Source organism: Schistocerca cancellata, chromosome 8 (genome assembly GCF_023864275.1).
Source record: "Schistocerca cancellata isolate TAMUIC-IGC-003103 chromosome 8, iqSchCanc2.1, whole genome shotgun sequence".
Classification (NCBI taxonomy): Eukaryota; Metazoa; Arthropoda; class Insecta; order Orthoptera; family Acrididae; genus Schistocerca; species Schistocerca cancellata.
In genome coordinates, this window is record NC_064633.1 from 124258886 (window position 1) to 124274593 (window position 15708).

At 37.2% G+C, this 15708-nt stretch overlaps 1 protein-coding gene across 2 annotated transcripts in view; it reads right to left on the reverse strand.

The window, feature by feature from the left end:
• The window catches only part of LOC126095303 (ubiquitin-conjugating enzyme E2 Q2), a 90248-nt gene extending 75624 nt beyond the window's left edge, over positions 1 to 14624 (reverse strand). The window contains exons 1-2 of one of the 2 annotated variants that reach the window (XM_049910097.1): positions 14320 to 14624; positions 14024 to 14128 (exon numbers count right to left, since the gene is read on the reverse strand). In XM_049910097.1, coding sequence (XP_049766054.1) covers positions 14024 to 14128; positions 14320 to 14481 — 267 coding nt within the window. In that variant the 5' untranslated portion in view covers positions 14482 to 14624. The remainder of the gene's footprint in view (positions 1 to 14023; positions 14129 to 14319) is intronic. The other variant, XM_049910096.1, reaches the window with a different exon arrangement.
• Positions 14625 to 15708: the final 1084 nt, after the last annotated feature.

Below are 15708 nucleotides of genomic sequence, written 5' to 3' on the forward strand. Positions count from 1 at the left end.
ATCGCTGATAAAATTTAATTCCCTGTTTAAAAATGAAGGAAAATTATACTTATGAATCACACCAGTATGGCAAAATGAAAAGAAAATGGTTTAATTCAAATCTGGAATCAAAAAGTTCCTGGTGAATTTATTCATGGGGATTTGAGTGGATGAATGAGACAAACATCTCTTGGAAGTGCACATTTGTACATTGTTTTCAAGGACTACTGTGCTTCAGACAGACTTGTGTGATTTCTTAAAAGTGAACATAATATTTTTCTTGTATTTTTGGAATTACAATATCTGACAAGGCAAAATGGAAACAAAATCAGACTTCTGAGAAGTGACAATGGGACCAATCTACAAAAAATCAAGTTGAAGATTATTTCAAGAAAAATGAAATAACACAGCAGAATGGTCAAATTCAAGGAGAAATCATGTCCATTGTCATGTATGCACACACACCATGTTACTGGATGCATACTTATGCCAAAAATTGTGGACAGAGGCTGTAAACTACGCTGCTTATATCTTAGATCAACAACCATGTAAAGCAAACAATAATGTTACTCCATATGAAAAATGTGAAGTCAATCATAACTAGCCACCAGCAAGGTTCAACCACCTGAATATATCAGACAGTTGTTCCAAGGAAATTTTGGAAATTGCACAACGTTAGCCAGCAGCAAACCCATGAAGACTACCTACAAGAAAGCTATGGCTTAACCTTAGTGTAATAGAGAGATGTTGGATTTTTCTTGAGACACAAAGCTGCATCTCTACATCTACATCTACATCCATACTCCGCAAGCCACCTGACGCTGTGTGGCGGAGGGTACCTTAGTACCTCTATCGGTTCTCCCTTCTATTCCAGTCTTGTATTGTTCGTAGAAAGAAGGATTGTCGGTATGCCTCTGTGTGGGCTCTAATCTCTCTGATTCTATCCTCATGGTCTCTTCACAAGATATACACTCCTGGAAATGGAAAAAAGAACACATTGACACCGGTGTGTCAGACCCACCATACTTGCTCCGGACACTGCGAGAGGACTGTACAAGCAATGATCACACGCACGGCACAGCGGACACACCAGGAACCGCGGTGTTGGCCATCGAATGGCGCTAGCTGCGCTGCATTTGTGCACCACTGCTGTCAGTGTCAGCCAGTTTGCCGTGGCATACGGAGCTCCATCGCAGTCTTTAACACTGGTAGAGCAGTTCTGGGACCTTTCCATAGACCCTCCTGCAGTTTACTATTAGCACATTAATATTGTTATTCCCTGTTGCATTTTGCCTACTACTACCTTGTCGCGTCTCAGGAGGCGCGTCTTGTCGGGCCTAGGGAGGGAATTCTCTAAACTAAAAAACACGCATGTGCACTCCACACGTACTTCGCTACCCTTGTAGCCGCTTCCTGCGTGTAGTGCACGCCTGACCTATTCAGGGGGACCCTACATTTCTCCATCCTATAGCGGAGATCGAGAAATTTGCACCTCAGGTCTCCGCAGAATTGTCTGAGCCTCTGGTTTAAACTTTCTACTCGGCTCCAAACCAGAGGACCGCAATCGGTTCTAGGAACGATACTACAAATAGTTAGCTCAGATTCCACCCCATGAGCGAGGCTTTCCGCCTTCACCAACTCTGCCAACTGCCTGTACGAATGAGGATGACCTCTGAACCCAGACAGCAGGAGTCACTGGTGCCGACATGAGCAAAATTTGCAGTCGGGTGCACCCAGTGCTCTCTATCGCCGCCAGCAGGGCCTCGTCCACATCTCGGATGAGACCCTCCCGGCAAGCAGACAGAGTGAACACTGGCCTTCTTCCCTGACCTTTCCGCTATTTCCCTAAGGGACTCCATCACCCGCCTAACGTTGGAGCTCCCAATAACTGCAGAAGATGATCAGGAGCTTAGAGGATGATACTATAGCCCACATCACATAGGACGGCGCTTCCATGGTGGATGAGAGCAGGCAGACAAAGACCACGTTGACGAACTGTGTTGCTGCGGGCAACAGTCAGGTTTATTTCCCTATGGTACATTGCATTATATGTTCAAATCTACACGAGGACTAAGATTTTAAAACCAATTTCCATCAGTCGTCTACAAGAAAGAAATCTTACTTCAAGTCTTTATGTTGTGTCCACTGCTAAAAAGCATTAGTCCCCATGAGGCGAGAAGGGAAGAAGAGCTGGTGAAGCTTTGTGGAGACATCAGTACATTTTTTCTCAAAATGACGTTTGTCTAATTTGGAGAGAGAGAGAGAGAGAGAGAGAGAGAGAGAGAGAGAGAGAGAGAGAGAGAGAGAGAGACTAGTTAAATGTAAATTACTGTGAGCAAAAAAGAATTACTGGTAGCAAAGACTAGTGAAAAAATTTTTCATGGAAACTGTTGGTATGTCATCTTATTTTTCGCTGTCAACTCAGTCGACATTACAGTGATGGACCGCATTTATGAACCACTGAACAGGCAAACAATTAACATCCTTCTCGAATAACTCTAGGGAATTCTGACTGAGAACATCAAAAAAACACTGATATCTCAACAGGTAACCCTTACTTTCATTTTAAGGCATTTCCCTATTCATGCCTTGAAAATCATAGGGGTTTATTTGTCACAATATCAGAGTATTCTTATCTAGCTTCATTCTCATGTGTAGTTAGAGCATCTGACACGATAGGCAAAGCTTAATTTTTTCCTTGGGCAATATGTGGAATATTATAGTCTACATTCTTCATAAGAAACAAATGCCAGATCAATGAAGGCTATGAAGTTCTCATATAACATGTATGCAATTGATACATTGGCAAACATTTTTTAAACCATGAATCTTTAAAACCAAGAAATATTCTAAGTTTATTTTGTTCCAGAGTCTACATTGCAATACAATCGTCACTGCTATCCGAGCTCATGTGTGAACCATTTGATTGTAAAGTTAGTATGATACGTTCACGGCTTATATCCATCTTCACCTCCCTATCGAAGTCTTTTTTTCTAAAGCTAGTCAGCTTGCTGCACACAGTATGTCTCTTTTCTGACAGTGTCCCCACATTGAAAAGATATGTTGTCTATTGCTTCATGCACAAGCGATTCAGTGTGTTATGTTTTGTTTTTCCCCCACCCAGGTATCTTTTAACCTGTGCCCAAATTAATTTTATCAGAGTATACTGACACTGATATGTGGGTAAACGTAAAACTTGTGACCACACTCACGTGCATGAAAGTCAAATTTGTATGTTCTGTCACATGACTTGTATAAACTAACAGGCTGCAGAAGTTCGGCAATGGTCTGGCTTATAATGTGCAGAATATTTTTATTTAAACCAGGCACTATATCTACTTTCCTGGTGTTTATACTTAATGTTTTTTTTCTGTTACTGGTGAATGATAATTGTCATGGTAAATACAACAACCAACTTTGAAGTAAGAATTGGTCAGTGAACCATTTCTTGAAACTGGCAGCGTACATTTCCGAATGTTGCTGTTGTTTTTACATCTACATACTTGTTTAGTGCCACGAACAAAACCAGAAGATGCGCCAGCATGCAGAATAATTACCCGAGAACCTATTCCTATGGAAACTTTCAAACCACCAGCACCTTCGCTCGTTTCCAGCAGGTATTCATGGAATGATTCTGACTCACCCACAGTTGATCAAGTTCTGAACTATCTGCTTCTCTTGTATCGTGCATCTTTATAAGCAATGTAGTGTGTGATGTACCTATGTCATTGCACCTCTTGTCACCTGCACTGACTAAGTGCTATACCTCTGAAGCCGATTTTCTCTTGCATAATTATAACAAGTTTTTGTGATAACAGGTATTCACTACTTCTATACATTTCAAACACACAGCACTTTAAAATATCATTGTCAAAACCAGCCATTTATATTATAGGTTTCCTGCAATTTTGATGCTTTCTGGGTGATACGGAATTATTTTTTTCCCGGCATTTACTATTTGCTGTACAGTTGTCTTGCTGACATCTCTCCGGTTTGCTCTTGTATCTTCAAAATGTTAAAAATAGGAGTAGTGCTTTCAGATCCACATTCGAAAAATTTTAAGTGTGGTAAATAAGTAAATAAACCTATTCACCTGTTTGTGGAGCACTTCACGTTTATTGTCATCATTTGACATATGTATTTGGCAGTCACACTAAAACATTCACAGACACACTTTAACAGCTGGACCGATACAATAAAGTAACAAACAACTGAATGACTAAATTAGTCACTCTGTGAATGAATCTGCATTGTCTCAAGGACAGCAACAGCGCAAAATGCAGGAGAGCGATTCTCGCAGTCTGATTGTAAATCGCAGCTCATAGTTCAGAGAGAGATGAATGTTACTGTTTGCTTGCAGTCAATGGAGGGGGATGCACAGGATGGCTGAAAATTGGGCCACCTTCGTACATGGAGCCAACTATAGTGAACAATGAAAGAAAATGAAAACACTAAGCTGGGAGATTAATCTATTCTGTGAGCACCTGCATGTTTTTGAGACCAAGATATAGTCTGTTCTGCCATTCTCTTTGAATACTGAACTTTTGAAAAAGCAATGGCATCGCAAGATTTATCGAAGTGGCAGTATGCAATGGAAGAGGAGATAGCATCTTTGAAGAACAAAACTCTGGATCTGGTACCATTACCACACAGTGTTAAGGCACCTGTATATAATTGGTTCTCTTGTGTGAAGCAGAATTCTGAGGGAAAAATCGATTGCTTCAAAGCTAGAGTACGTGCCGGCAAACAAAATGCTATTCACTTGATTAAAAATGCAGAGAATCATGAACGTATCAAACACATTAAATATTGTATATCTAAAAACAAAGATGATGAGACTTACCAAACAAAAGCGCTGGCAGGTCGATAGACACACAAACAAACACAAACATACACACAAAATTCAAGCTTTCGCAACAAACGGTTGCTTCATCAGGAAAGAGGGAAGGAGAGGGAAAGACGAAAGGATATGGGTTTTAAGGGAGAGGGTAAGGAGTCATTCCAATCCCGGGAGTGGAAAGACTTACCTTAGGGGGAAAAAAGGACAGGTATACACGCGCGCACGCACGTACACACACACACACACACACACACACACACACATCCATCCGCACATACACAGACACAAGCAGACATTTGTATCCTTTCGTCTTTCCCTCTCCTTCCCTCTTTCCTGATGAAGCAACCGTTTGTTGCGAAAGCTTGATTTTTGTGTGTATGTTTGTGTTTGTTTGTGTGTCTATCGACCTGCCAGCGCTTTTGTTTGGTAAGTCTCATCATCTTTGTTTTTAGATATATTTCTCCCACATGGAATGTTTCCCTCTATTATATTCATAACATTAAATATTGTTATAGACAAGAACATGTTGAAGACAGTGAGACAAATTTGTTACACTTTTTTCTGATGGACTGCTGGCAGATTTGTTTACGATTCCCTTAACTAGATACAAATTCACAAAAGACAGCAAAGTTCTGTCATGATCTCAAAAACTCAATAAAATGAGATGGAATGTTAACAACAGTGAACTTGTTACATTGAGTGCCTTGTTTACAGTATTTGTTTATTCATAAAGGGAGTGCAGCAGAGATGTACTTTCATTCTGTGCATGACTGTGTTCTGTGAAATTAAAAAATATATCTTTGCTTTGCTGTTGTGGTTACTGTGTCACTTTTGGTTCTAATAACAATACTATTTTGTTAGTTGACCGAGTTTGTTCTACTCTGGAAAATCCAGGATGGAATGTAATCATGTTCTACTCTGTGATTTTCAGCAAAAAATTACATCCAATAGTCTAACACAGAATGCTGATCAGGCAATATAGTTTCAAAACATATTGCTGTCATAATTATCTTCATAACCAAAATCACAGAGAATACATTATTCAACAGCTGATAATTCACAGTTACCAGCCCTTCATCTTTAGGTAGCGCAGCCTATTTGACTACGAACACAAATTGCAGATGGCACTGCGTTGCATCATGCTTTCAAAAATTTCTGGGCTTGATGAAAACATACATATTAAAGATAGCTGGAAATAGATTTGGGAAGATTTCTGTGTGGATGAAAATTTCACTAGTTTCAAAGCCATCAACAATAAAGAAACTTGATGCAGGTAATGGTAAAGATATTCATTTACATTGTCGGCTTGCGTAAAGCTGACATCAGCCCAAAGGTTGGTTTGACCATTATGACAATTTACTAGACAGGGTCCTTTAAGGAGAGGTATACTTGTGTCTTCCTCAGACCTCTGAACAGAGTTGACCATTTAGATATATGGGGGTCCTGTAGTTTAACATTAACATCGAACCACAATGCAATTTGTACTTTTCCACATTGTAAAAGGTTGCCCCCAGAGACAAAGGAGGTGATATGTGGTGATGGGAGTAGCAGATGGGGAGGGGGGATGGAGGGGAGGAGGTGGATAATTGGACTGACTTAGGATTGAAACCCAGACCTTTGGAACCTTTGTTCAGCATCTAACCACTGAGACAACTTCAGTTTTAGGTATTGGATGTTAATTACAACTTTGGTAATTGACTTACATTACAGAAATTACTACCAAGGGAATATTTTGGTACAGGCTTGACTGTTAAACCCATGATACTACATAAACTGCTATGGAATAATCAACAGGTTCACAGTTTTCATCTTGCCTATTTCACTGAAAGTGGTGTGTGTCACTTCTCTCATTATCACACAGTGATGTGTATTTTGGATTTGAAGCTGGGCATTGCATCCCACTCGATTCCACCTTGCGCCCTTGGATGTATCTAACACACAAACGATATTCTTCTTAATGCAAATATTTTGTGTAATTACTTTCCTCTACAAACAAACAAACTCACTTGATAAATCAGGATGTATTCTATCAACACATCCTCCCTTTCAGTCAAGTTGTGCCATAAATTTTTTTTCTCTCCAATTTAATTCAGTACTACTACATTAATTGTATGATGTAGCCGTCTAATCTTCAGCATTGTTCCATAATACCATGTTTCAAATACTTCCTCGTTGTTCTATCTGGACTGTTTATCGCACACATTTTGTTTCTGTACAAGGTTACATGGCACTCAAATACCTTCAGGAAGGACTTCATAACATTTAAATTTATATTAAATGTTAAAGCCATTGTCACTCACTTTGCTGCCTAAAAAAAGCAAATCTTATCTACTACTTTTAGTGTTGCATTTCCCAATATAATATCCAAAGCATCACTTGATTTAATTGGACTACATACCGCTATTCTTGTTTTACTTTGGTAGATATCTTCCAAATTCTTTGCTGTCTGCCAGAATTACCCTCATTCTCAACATGTGTGGGTCCCTCTGATCCTGGGGCCATGAGTGAGCTGTTGTTTTTGAACTATTCCTCCCGACCTATATACCTCTGCTCTCCCTAAGGAAGGAACTAATAGTTCTAGAAGGTACGACAGAACCATAAATTTTGTGTGTGGGTATAGTGAAAGTGCAAACATTTTGTTTCCTTAGGTAAGTAATGGCCAATAATTCTGCCTCATAAGTTATTACTACTGAAAAGGGTATGCAAATTTTAAGTATAAAAGTCTCATTGAAAGGGATTTTATAATCCTATGTTCAATCATTAGATTTTGACTCAACAGTATTGTATACGATCGTTTTCAGAGATGAGTGTGTGTGTCATGTGGCACTTTTTGGAAAAAGACCTCTTCTATTCAACTGGCAGGCAAGAGAAAATAAGGAAATAATGAGCTGTAAAAACACAGAGCTGTCTACATCAATACCAAAATTAAAAAGAGGAAGATTGAAACAGTCAATATGTCTGGTATCTATTCTGTTTCAGATACTTTAAGAGAACAGCAGTGTAGAGTAGATTTTACTGAAGGTTTAGAATTAACTGTGATCCATCTTATTGAAGCTTCATTTTGCTGATCTGAGCATCTTTCCAGGCTCAAGAATACAGCCATCGTGCAAGGTGAGCAGTGGACATTATTTATTGCTTGAAAATATTTAAGTCTGATGAATTTGAATTATGATTACAAGAAGAGAATGGAATGTTATATTTGTAATTTCCTTTTCACAGTGTATATCAAAGCACCTTCTGAAGCTAAATCACTGTATTTGGATTTGAATAATCTTTCAAGATTTTTAGAAATGTCAGGTTGTCGGTCACCATATCTTTAAAATTATTACAAAAATAATATCAAGTTTAAGGTACTAAAGTCATTGCTTTATCAGTTACTTTTGAGTGGCACACCTTCCCTTTTTTTCTACTGAGCTCAAATTACAACTATTTCTGTAGTTGAATGAAATTGGGGTAGGGTGGGGTGGGGTATAACAAAGGAAAAAGCAAATTTGAAACATAAGAGATACCCTAGTGCACATGTTCATATTCTACTGCTCCCCATAGAACACTAAAATGCTGTAATTGAATTAAAGAATATCCTGAGACACAAGTTAAAACTCCATGAAACAGTATTTTCACAAAGGTTATCCAGCAAATTACTAGAATTTGTGTGTATGACAAACAGCTCTATTTACTTAGTCCACAGAAGCAGTTTATTATAGTTATCTCTTTCTACTGGTGTATGTTTGGAGTTTTTCTACATGCCTGTGTGTTTTATTTAATTATGGGATCTAAAAAATATAGTGTGTGAATGAAGGGCTGAATAGGAATCTTCCTTTCACTTCCTCTTGTTTTCCACAAGAAAAAACCTCTGGCAGCAGGAAATGAATTTTTTGCATCAAGAGTCCGATGTTACCTGTTAGTTAAAAAAATTTCTTTCCATACTTCACAGTTTTATTATGGAAAAAGATTCCCTTACAGAAAATTTATATATGGATTATTTTTAAAATTGTCAGGTTGTGTTACCGTGTGAGCAATGACATTAATAAATTCACTAGTCCATTGCCAGAAACGGACATGAATATAGCAGAATTAAAAGCTTCCTTTTGACTTGGGCATGTTCCATAGTGAATAAATATCGCATGTCCAGTGTCAAAAGTTGGAATTGCATTCCTTGCTCCCATAAACTTCAGTTATAAAATATCAGGAAAGTAAATCAAAGAAAACCACAAATTCTTTAGTCCAACAAAAGACAGGAATGGCTAAGTGAAAAAAGAATAATCAAGGAACATGCCAGATAAAAAAATGTTGAAGGAATATTGGCAAAATTAAATAAAATAGGCAAGGACTGCAAAATATGAGGACAGAGTCAGATTAGATTCTGTTTTCATTCCATAGATACAAAAATGAGACAACTCTTCTGGGTGTGGAACATGTCAGAAATTATAACATAAAACATCTGAATATAATACTCACTACTCTGATCATTTGTCAGGAAATAGTCAAAATAGGTGAATAGATTTCAGTAAACTGGAACTGCTAATATATACAAAATTAACTCTCTCTCAGAATGAATCATAGTTTAATAAATTTATCATACACAAAATACCTAAACTTGATTGTTATGAAGAAGTGCTGTCAAAACGAAAATCTAACAGACATTTTTACTTAAGCTGGTCTAATTGTCCCTGTTTAGATATTCATCTACACAGTAGGAGGAGTTGCCTATCAAAAAGTCTTTCAAACTCTGAACTAGGTTTTATCTGAAATGAAGTTTTTAATGGTTGCTGGCAAGGTCTTTATGTAGATTGGTAGATTGTTCTCATTCCTAATATGATATTTCTTGAACTGTGAAAGATTGGAATTATGGTAGTCAGGACAGGTGGAGTAGGCAGGTAAACTAAATACAAATCTGTGATTGTTACTCCTACTGTTGTCATAATATTTCATCTCACTCATTAATTTCCATCACCCCAGCTACTCAAGTGCCAATGCAGCTTACATACTGGTTAAAATAATTTAGCTCCACTCTGCACTTTGACATCATACATTTTTAGCTGTAGTGCCGGAGTCCACTTTCTGACAGCAAAAGCTTCTCTTATTAATAGGAAGATGTATTAGTATTTGTGAAATGATAATGTTAATGAATTACTGTGTCATTGTTCTAACTGACCAGTTTTCAGCTTACAAAATCATTATGAAATGAAAGAATGATAAGTCTTAGTTTGATATGTTTTAGTTAAAAAGACAAATATAATAAAACATTCAAACTCAGTTATAAAACTTTCACTTAAAAGCATATTTACTTTTTATTTTGCATGCAGAGGTAGAAACACTTTGGCATGACTATATATGTTAGTAACTTAACTTACAGTCAACCAATACCTTGTTATAGTAACAAATGATATTGCTGAACTACTTTATATTCATTTGAAAAGTGATGTACTACAGCATTATTCATGAACTCAACTGACCTTAATGATTAAACCAATTTCAACTTCCAATGGTGTGAAATGCATACATTTTTATCTACTTGTTATATCAATCCTCACATTCACTACATACACTGCAAAGTGAGAGGTGGATCTCACATCATTCCTACACAGAACTTGTCCACAGAACACTTTACACAGTGAGAAGCTAACTTATATCAGCTTCACAGAAGCTATGCTGACGTATTCTCCTTTTCTTCTCCCCTTGCACTGTAGTTGCATTAAAAAAAAAAAAACATCCATGTTGTCCTGCATGTTTTCTGATGTCATATGGTAAGTCACCGTTTTTGGCCTTTCTTATACCTTGAGATCCCGCACAGATGTTTCTTAGTCCATATACCACTCATTTGTACAGCCTCGTATACTCTACACCTCCATTTTCATTTCTGCAACAATTATATCATCTACTTCTATCTCACCTCTGAAGCACGAGTGTGTCTCCCTCTCACTTCCAGCAATTCCAAACAGGCATCTCTCCATTCTTTGCCTATGTCTCTTTACCCAACACTATAAACTGATTTTCAACTTTCCTTTTCTGACACTTAGGGATCTTAGTTAAGAAACTTCTACCGAGTTAATCAAAAGCATTCCACAAAATTTATATGCTGCTGTTTATTTCTTTTGCTGTCCAGTCATTGTCTTAGAGCCATAAATAGGAAAATTCAACTACTGATTCCACGATTTCATTTCTGATGAGTACTTTTTTTTTAACACTAGTTTAGCCTATTAACTTTTAGACCAACTTACAAATTTATTCCATTTAGTTCCCTATTTGCTGTTTAATTTGATCTGCACAAGAGGTAAAATGACTTCAACAAGACAAAGATGGTTATGTTATCCTTGCCATTTTTTTAAAAAAGTTTATAATCTGATAACTTCCTTTAGTACTGTTCAGAATAATTTTGATGGCTTTAGAATCTCTTGCCCAACAACTCAATTTTGATGTTTGTAACCCTTCATCAGTGACATTCTAGTGTTTCCATTAGACTTCATTAGGGTATCTTTGGTACATTCTAAATCCGCAATAATCTGACATCCTGGCCGATTCTGTTTCTTTTTCGTTCTGCACCCATTTTTAATCTACATCTCACGATTCCACAATCCCTTGCTACTCAAAAGAACCATTATACACTATTCAATTTCTTTATTATCTGATAAAATTTATTCTCATATTTAGTTCCTTATTTTGTTTCCTCTGGATGACTGTGCTGCAGATGTATGACCTAATCATTTCCGGTACCATACGCAAAGCTTCCTACTGAAAAATCTTTCTTTTTTTAGCACATGTAGCTCTTTGAAGATATGATTTACCACATTCTCAAAATGTGAGGCTCTTGACACGTAAATATTAATGATTTCTTGGGGTATCAGTAACTGTCGATTTTTATTCCATTTCTTGTGAGTAGTCATGGTAGATGGCGGCCATAAGCGACAAATTCTGCACGCACTATGGGGAGATAATTTGCAGAATACAAGCTTTCATCCAGGACAAAGTACTAGCGTGTGCATATCACCACTGTCAGTTGGAACCACCAACAATTCAACTGCCATCCTTGTCTCAACCTCTGTGAACTGCCATCCTTCATGGATTGGACTATATAGATTTGTAATTATGCCATATGAACGTATCTCACAAACCGACCAAGAGCTGCTTTTAACAATATGGAACTCTGAGTTGGTCCGTAAGGAACACTCAGATGATATAATTTGTAGCACACAGGCTTCGTAGGGCAGCAATCTTGGTTTGACTTCAGTTTAAGCACACAATTTCAATCTTTCCCATACCACAATCACTCGGAAGATTTGCCACTGCACAAGAGAACTGTGGTAGATGATATGACCAAGTTCATAACAGCTAAGTTCCAAGACACTTATCACAACGACAACACAATCTGAAAATCTGTTGTAAGGTCTGTTCCATATAATATCACTGTGCTATGTCATGAATTGATTACCACAAGCAATTGTAGAAACCACTTATCACCAGTAAACTAGTTTTAAATCTGTGCTCTCGTTCTTCATGTGGTCTGCCTATTTTACATTACAAAACTGTCAGAAACTAGCATCAAAAGAGCACAAAGACTGACAAAGATATTAAAAATACCTTATATAAAGTGAAACAGTGCTGTGCTTTAACAAAGCACACGACTGCATCCAGATACTCCAGGACCCATTTTGTGTGTGTGAGTAACGACAAACCAATAATGTCACTTTATTCTATGTTCAACTACACAACTGAGAATCATTTTGTTATTCTGGTACATGTACAGTGTGTTAACTGTAAGTTGACCAATTAGCTCCCTAATCCTGACTGAAGAAATATGTAGGCTCTAATGGGTAATCATTTGTTTTTTGCTGCAGCCACCTGTTTGACACTACTGTGAGAGGTTGCCCAGTCTTCTACTGTGTTACTTCTACTTCAATTATTACATGCTGTTTCCTTTCCTTGTGGTAAGAGTGTGTAATAACTGCAGTTACGATTTTGTTAAACATGTTAACACATATGACAATTTCACTTCCTATACACAGAATATTTTTGCAATTTTAAGTGTGTAACTTCTGCTTTCATGAAACAGCAAGGCAGAAGCTGAGAGAGGCAGGCAGCCTGTGATTCTCTTCCTGTTCTTCACTCTATTGTGGTCTATGTGAGGACCAGGCCTACATCTTACAGAACCCGCAATTCCCAGTGGCAGTTGGCCAACTTACAATTAACACACTGTATAGCTATGTACATCCACCCTTGTTACCTACATGTCTGTATCACCTTTGAACCTATAAGGAGCATACACTTCTTTCCACTTTGTACATAACTAAGCTATTGCTACATTATTTAGTTACGAGACTATGTAGGAAGTCATATGTAACTGATATATGTTGTATTTCGTACAGTAAGTATGATGAAATTCCTAATACTTCTTAACTGCACCTGCAATACGTTGCCTCCATAAAACATATCAAAAACTGATTCACTAAAATCAGGTATGGTATTTTCCTACAATTCATTTACTAGCATTTAAAAAAAAAATCTTATCATAGAAATGATCAACTAATTTATCAGAACTATGTTCCCTGAGAAATTATTTACAAATAAACCCAAATAGGACCTAGCAAGTACAGGGTGGCCAATTCTAAATTAGCAAAAAAAGTTTCTGTACAGAAGATGTGTGTTACCCTAATTAATGTTTACAGTATTTTTGGTAATCACATTGTTCTGTCACAAAACCATGAAAAAATTTTTTCTTTGAGTTTTTTTAAGAGACAAATTGCAGAAAATTGTACCCAACATACGTGATATTTTCGATAAATTACAGACGTTGCTTTCGAAAACAAGCCACGCATTTCAATCACTTAGTTGTTGAATTACGAACCTTTTTTTCCTGCAACTATCAGCAGTAAACTTCAAAAAGTTTTTCTTAATCTTGTACACAATGTGCAGTGGCAATATAGTCACTCTTATAATATGCGCAGACACGAAAGTAACACACTGTAGAAGTCAAGAATTAAAACTGATTTTCCAAATATTAAAACTAGTAGATACACGACACTTGAAAACAAACATCTGCTTATCAAAAACTACGTTTATCTATAGATTAGTTAGGTTATCTTTAACATACTAGCACTACGGTTGTATCCGATCATGCTGGTTAATATTTTGTTCTAAAAATATTTACGATTTTCTTAGTCTAATAATTTGTGCCCGAAATGGAAGGACATCTTTGTATCCACGTACGTGATTATCCATTCCCGAGGTGTTGCTCAGTATTTGAACTGCATTAGTCACACTCGTTTCTTCGGACTCGGCAAACCACACTGGTGGGGTAGAAGGATAAGTTTCCTGTAAAGACAATGTTTCGTTACATGCGCGTATAACCTTAATATTAAAAACACCGTCTTCAGCTATCGGGGCACTTGACATAATGGACCGTCTTCGTTAATGTCAAAAAGTTTCAAACAACACAATTTTCCGGATTATAGAGCAAATGCCTTCAAAACAACGGCGAATACACAACGCACGATATCACTTACGGTTATGTTTGCGTGTATGTCGTACTTCTTTCCATTCTTTCCGACGAATCGACAATTCAGTTCGTCCACACTAGCTGACACTATCTGAAACCTCTCATGATTCTTTGGGAAAACGGCTTCTAAAGTCTTTATTTCTTGTTTCAGAGTTATCAGACAAGCCATTTGTACACAGCCTGCATAAATAAATCAGCAACACTATTGATTTCGACTTTGAAAACACAAAATTACTACCCTTCCATTCACCACTAGCCCAGAAAATGGCGACCTTTATCGAGTTCGGAGTTCCTCGGCTGTTTCCGCTTTCGTGATTCCCACATTCGGGCAGCTGTAAAGAACAACAGCTGTGATATGGGCTGCCACTGAGAGAAAGAAATGCAGCTGCCAAAAGTATACCGATCGAAACGTCACGGAGTTTGCATTAAATTAATAGATATTCGCGGGCTTAAATATGGATTTTACATAATAATGTAATTAACAGGAAAAAATAATATAGAATTTACGAACATGATTTTATTTGGTAGCATGGCAACGGATACTGTGTATCTTGCCCAGTACTGACGACACACCAGTAAACTGAATTGGTGGGTGCGAAAAGTATTGGTTTCCTTGCTGTATGACGTGAAATAAATAACTGTAAGTTTCATGGCAACATGTGTTGAAACCTTTATGGCGATTGTAGTTGATATATACTAGTATTTACAATTTTCCAAAGCAAATCTGCAAATATAATACCTTGCGTCTACTACAATGCTCCCAGATATTGGTACGAAAAATACCTAATGTTCTCCTCTGAATTTAAGCCAAAATTCATATTACTGTGTTCTCGAAAATCAGTTCTAAAATTGTTTTCATTATCGTATTATCTCGTAATTTGACATATCACTGGTAACTGGACAACATGGTAATTTCTTGTACAGTATTCCGTTGAGTAGTTCTTAACAATACTACGACACACAGCGCTTAATCTACAGTGCATTCGAATCGTCCAGTTCGCAGATCTCACACTATTCGCAGATTAAAGAGCGAGATGAATATTTCTTTTGGTGTTGTGTTGTACGTATATGATTTTCTTTATTGCGCTTTATAATTTTTTTTTTAATTTACTTTGTAGCTTTACTAATCCCCTCTATGGTTCGTATATGACGAATATCCCATTAGTTGCATCAATCGTCTAAAATTATTTACTTTGTTCGTAATACCTGACACATATTTTTTGAGAATTGCTCGAAGAATACAGTATCTCTCTAACATTTGTGACTTCAAGAGTAAGTTTCAGCTTTGCTGTCAGGTTTTAGTTAAAAACTATTTTGTTCCAAGTCATTCCGTTTTGGAATGGCAACAGTCGCAAAACCATACACTGAAAGAAAAGAAATGAACTGCTATCGAGGA